The sequence below is a fragment of the Limulus polyphemus genome, unplaced genomic scaffold (assembly GCF_000517525.1).
Source record: "Limulus polyphemus unplaced genomic scaffold, Limulus_polyphemus-2.1.2 Scaffold108, whole genome shotgun sequence".
In the NCBI taxonomy this organism is placed as follows: domain Eukaryota; kingdom Metazoa; phylum Arthropoda; class Merostomata; order Xiphosura; family Limulidae; genus Limulus; species Limulus polyphemus.
The window spans coordinates 162,418-167,072 of record NW_013665718.1 but is presented as its reverse complement, the minus strand read 5'-3'; the positions used below and the strand labels follow the sequence as shown (position 1 = coordinate 167,072).

Genomic DNA, 4,655 nt, shown 5'->3' with positions numbered 1-4,655 from the left:
TGTATCGCTAAAGTTTCTTCGGAAAGAATTTTTACGGAAAATTAACTAACGAACGGAGGCGTAACAATATGTATTATTATGTTTTTATGTGTATGTGTATATTTATAAGTACATTTCTTTGTTTTATATTCATATGTACATACACACTTGTATGTAATAAGTTGTCCAGTTAATTCATCACTTAATTATTGTTGTTTAGGCTCTACCACAGTTTTAAGAGTAATGCATAATAAAATGAAAGATTAAGCAATTTGATTACAATTATTTTAGAAGTTTCAGGCTTGTTGTTAAAATTTCGCTTAATAGTAATAATAATATTAGAAAAATGTTCTTGTACAGCATGTTTCAGTAATTACTTTTATAATTAAAATTTATGTATCTTTTTTTTCAATTACACAAGTATGGATATATATACTAATATCAAAACCATGTCTAGGTTGTAACATCTGAAAACATAGGAAATACATCAGATTTGACAATCCTTGACAAGAAAAATAAAAGTTTATATCCTCAGTAAGTCATAATTTGTTTATGTAAATATTGTTTTTTTTTCACATATGCTTGTTTAATCTTAGTGTTAGTGGGTTTATACAAACATGCTTGGAAATTCAATGTAATGGTGTAAGCTTGCAAAGTATCAAGGATTTCTATATCTAGGCCTAATGGAAATTATTACATTCACATTTGACTGCAGCTAATTTAATTTAATATTCTTCTAGATTACCCTAAGATTAAGAAGAATGTGAAGAAATGCATTTTAAGTTAAGCATGATATAATCACATTTGTTATTATTGAAAGTGTGCATTGTAACTATTGAGTTGATAATTTTTTTTTTTAGTGTTGAATCTCAGAATATTGCTTATTTGTTGTTGAGCACAAAGCTACGTAATAAGCTATTTGTGCTCTGCTCACTGTGGGTGTAAAAACTCAATTTTAACATTATAATTCACCAGTGGAACATGTCAGAATATTTATTGTTATTGTTATGTACATTGTAATATAAGTGAGTGTTATTATGCTATCTAGTCATTATGGGCTAATTTTTTTGTTATTGGTATGTTTCAAAATATTAGTTTAATGCTTGAAATTTTTGAGTTTTTTTTCCTGTTAATTGTAATTTTTGTAATTCTTAATCTGTAATTAATGCCAAAATACATAAGTCAAAATTATTATTTTGTATTATTTCCTGTTTTTTTCTTTTATGAATTTAGTAGTTTAGTAATACATGATTGTTTTCTGAAATGTATGCACATTGATGAATAAATGTTGGTTTTGTGCCAGTCTAATTGTGATGAATGTGTATATATGTATATAAATGAGTGTAAATATCAGACTATTCATATGTTTAGCTCATCTTTAATACTTGCTTGGTTGCATCTGTTATGTTTTAGTACACTATCTGTAATAGGCAAATTATTTTTTCTATATACTCTCATATTGATTTATAGAAAAAAAAAAGTTTCTTTTTCTTGGAAAATTTTCTATCTGGCTAGATAAAAAATTTATTATTTGTTAGGTAATTTACTGTTGAGTTTAATCTCAAAATTGAAAATGTTTTAATAGTGCTTCAGTGAAGTTTATAATAACAATTATATCTTGTTTGAGCCACGAAAAATCCAGCCAATGAATTGTATGTGCTGTTAAATGTTGCATAGCATGTTATCCAGCATTCTGCAAACAAAAACTTTGTTCTTTTTATTTAAGTAAGTCAGACATTAGTTGTATATGTGTGTGTATTGAAATATGAAGAAATTGACCATATTTAATGTCCTAAGGAATAAACTGGACATACTAGTGACCCATTAAGTAGTCAAGATCATGTGTAGCATAATGAAAAGTCTGTGTAATTATTATTGTTAGCAGCACTTCTAGTAAAAAATGTTACATAATTCATGAAAAAAAAACATCAAAAGATTAACTATTCACAAAATTAACTTGTATGTTTAGTTTAATGCTCGCACCACAGCAAGGTAAAGAAAAACGAAAGTATGGCAGTGAACCTATCCAACAGTGCAATTTGAAAGAAACCCAATTAAACACTACTGAAAAGCTTTTAGAAGAAGCATTTAAACAAGCTCTTGATTGTCTTGAAAGGAAGGTAAGTACAAAGGTTTGAGCTGTTGGTAGAATTATTCTGAGTGATGATTTCCTTTGGTTTTGGAGGTTATAGCGTCAAATAACAGTATGCCATTTTTTTATAAAAATTAAATTTCAACCTTTAGTTCGTACTCTTTTGTTTTTCAAGCAGCTATAATTTTCAGTTGGTGATTTAACTAATCAGGAGAAGACTTAATATTTTAATTGGTTTTTACCAAAAATGTCATTTATAGAATTTAGTTGATGTCTTGATTGTTTCTACACAGAAAATGTGTTTATTTTACTTGCTCCATTTGAACTACTTTATGCCTTTATTTTAATCACACCATTTAGACTAGTTTGTACATTTTTAAGGTGTTTATTTTATTTGCTATATTTTGACTAGTTTGTACATTTTTTGCACATTTTTGTTTTTCAAGACTGAAGATCATCTTATCAGAATGAAGGTGGAATTAACAGAAGTACAAACAGAATTAGGAACTATATCATCAACTGGTGAAAAAATACTAGTAGCACCTTCTAGTGATGAAATATGTTTAGAACTTAGGAAAGAACTTGAAAAAGTGCCAGGTTTGTTGTAGTATGCTAATGAATATGAATTCAGAGTGTGTCACATGCACACTTGTTGTTTTTTGTATAATATTAGTCATTTTGTAATGTAATTTTTAAAACGTTTTAAGGTTTATGGATACTCAGTTCTTGTTTAAAAGTAACTTGGATTATATAAACTTTCACCTACTAAAATTATTGGGCATCAGTTAGACTTTATTTTAATGCTTAAAATGCTTTTAGCATAATTTGTAAATACTTATCACAAAGGAGATTTATATATAAATGATGTAGAGATATTTATGCCACAAAGAATATCAAATGTATAGCTATTCTGTTCAGTGCTGCCCTCTATATGCAAATTTTGTCTTTGCATGCCACAATTCTTGAACTCTCACGTACCCCATGATCAACATGGTTTAACTGCGTCTCGCGTGTAAATCATCCTGCGACAACCCTCCAAGCAATAGGAGTGCAACACACCTAACTATGCCATGCCTCCCTTACGGACCTCTCTGCTAGATCTAACTCTGCCTTTTTGTATATGCATTCTAAGGTGTGTTCCATCTTCTCATTTTGACTGATTTCCCATGATACTTTTCCTTCCTTGTTACTTTAGAGTACCTTGTTTTCCTTCCTTTCCCTGATATCAAGATTCATGCTGAGCATTTCATTTTTCAGTTGAGGGCTGGTGTTAGCATGCCTCATCTTCCATGAGCTTATGATCATTATGCTTTGGTTTATCATCAGGCTGATCAACCCTTTCTTGGCTCCCACCAGTTGGTGTCACTTTTGCCAGTGTATGAGGCTGTCCCTGAAAATACCTATCCATTTCTCCCATGCTCAGTTTCTCATTCTCATTTTACCCTTACAGCTCTTCTACAGTACTTGTCCAACATACACTTCCTTTCTGAGGCATTCCAATGATCTTGATCGGTTTGAGGAAATATCTCTTCCTTTCTTACCTCCACGTTGGTGCAATTATCCTCTTCAGCTCTATCCATTCACATGCAGTTTCATTGCTGTTGGGATCTTATTGGGAAGAACACTGTCTTTTCACAGGCTCATCTACCTTCCACTTATCTTCATGACTTACAGATGGCTCCTTTTCTCCATCTCGTTTGAGCCCAACCTTCTCCACTTCATCACCATTTGATGGTGCTTTCAGTTGTCTGTGCATTTAGTGCTCCCTCTGTTTCTGCACTCAAGGTTCTGTCACTTTTGGGGACTTGGGCTTCTCTGGAAACCCTTATTCCTTTGAGTTGGGCACATATGCATTCTCTTCAGTGGATTCTCCATGACCAATGGACTCTTTCTCAAGACTCCTTGGATCCCAAATTACCCTTTCTCCTTCCCTTACAGACAATCTGCATTGGTGGTTGAACAAGGACAATACAACGCTGGGAGTACTGCTTTCTGCACCTTGTACGAATTTTCATCTGTTCACAGATGCCTTTCTCCATGATTGGAGAGCATGGGTACATCATCAGAATGCTTCCAGACAATGGTATCAGAACAAAATGTCTTAGCATATCAATATCTTGGAGCTTCTGGCAGTACATAATGCTTTTGTTCATTTTCTTCCTCTGGTACTGAACTGACACATCATGCCCCATTCTGACAATTCCACCATTGTGGCCTATATCAATCACTAAGAGGCACTTGTTCCTGTTCCCTTTGTGGTCAAACATTAGAACTTCTGTATTGGGCCCAGATACTGCAAATAAGTCTCTTTGCGTGTCATATTCCGGGTGCTTTTCACCTTGTGGTGGATCATTTTTTAAGACCTGACCTGGTTTATTCCATGGAGTACTCTCTCTTGACCCTCAGATTTTCAGGTGGCTATGCAATCAGTGGGGTACACCTCATCTCAGTGCTTTTACCACTTTACTCAAACACCAGGTCACCTCTTTTTTTGGTTCCTGATTCCTCATCCTCTTAGTCAGGACTGGACCAACTAATGCCTTTTGCATTCCTTCTCGTTTTGTAGACCTCCTCATTGTGCTGT

At 33.0% G+C, this 4,655-nt stretch overlaps 1 protein-coding gene across 1 annotated transcript in view; it reads left to right on the top strand.

The window, feature by feature from the left end:
- LOC106470932 (sperm flagellar protein 2-like) overlaps window positions 1-3,948 on the top strand; it is an 88,905-nt gene extending 84,957 nt beyond the window's left edge. Inside the window, exons 22-25 of the mRNA XM_022400433.1 lie at window positions 437-513; window positions 1,949-2,099; window positions 2,518-2,668; window positions 3,857-3,948. Coding sequence (XP_022256141.1) covers window positions 437-513; window positions 1,949-2,099; window positions 2,518-2,668; window positions 3,857-3,948 — 471 coding nt within the window. The remainder of the gene's footprint in view (window positions 1-436; window positions 514-1,948; window positions 2,100-2,517; window positions 2,669-3,856) is intronic.
- The last annotated feature ends 707 nt before the right edge of the window (window positions 3,949-4,655 follow it).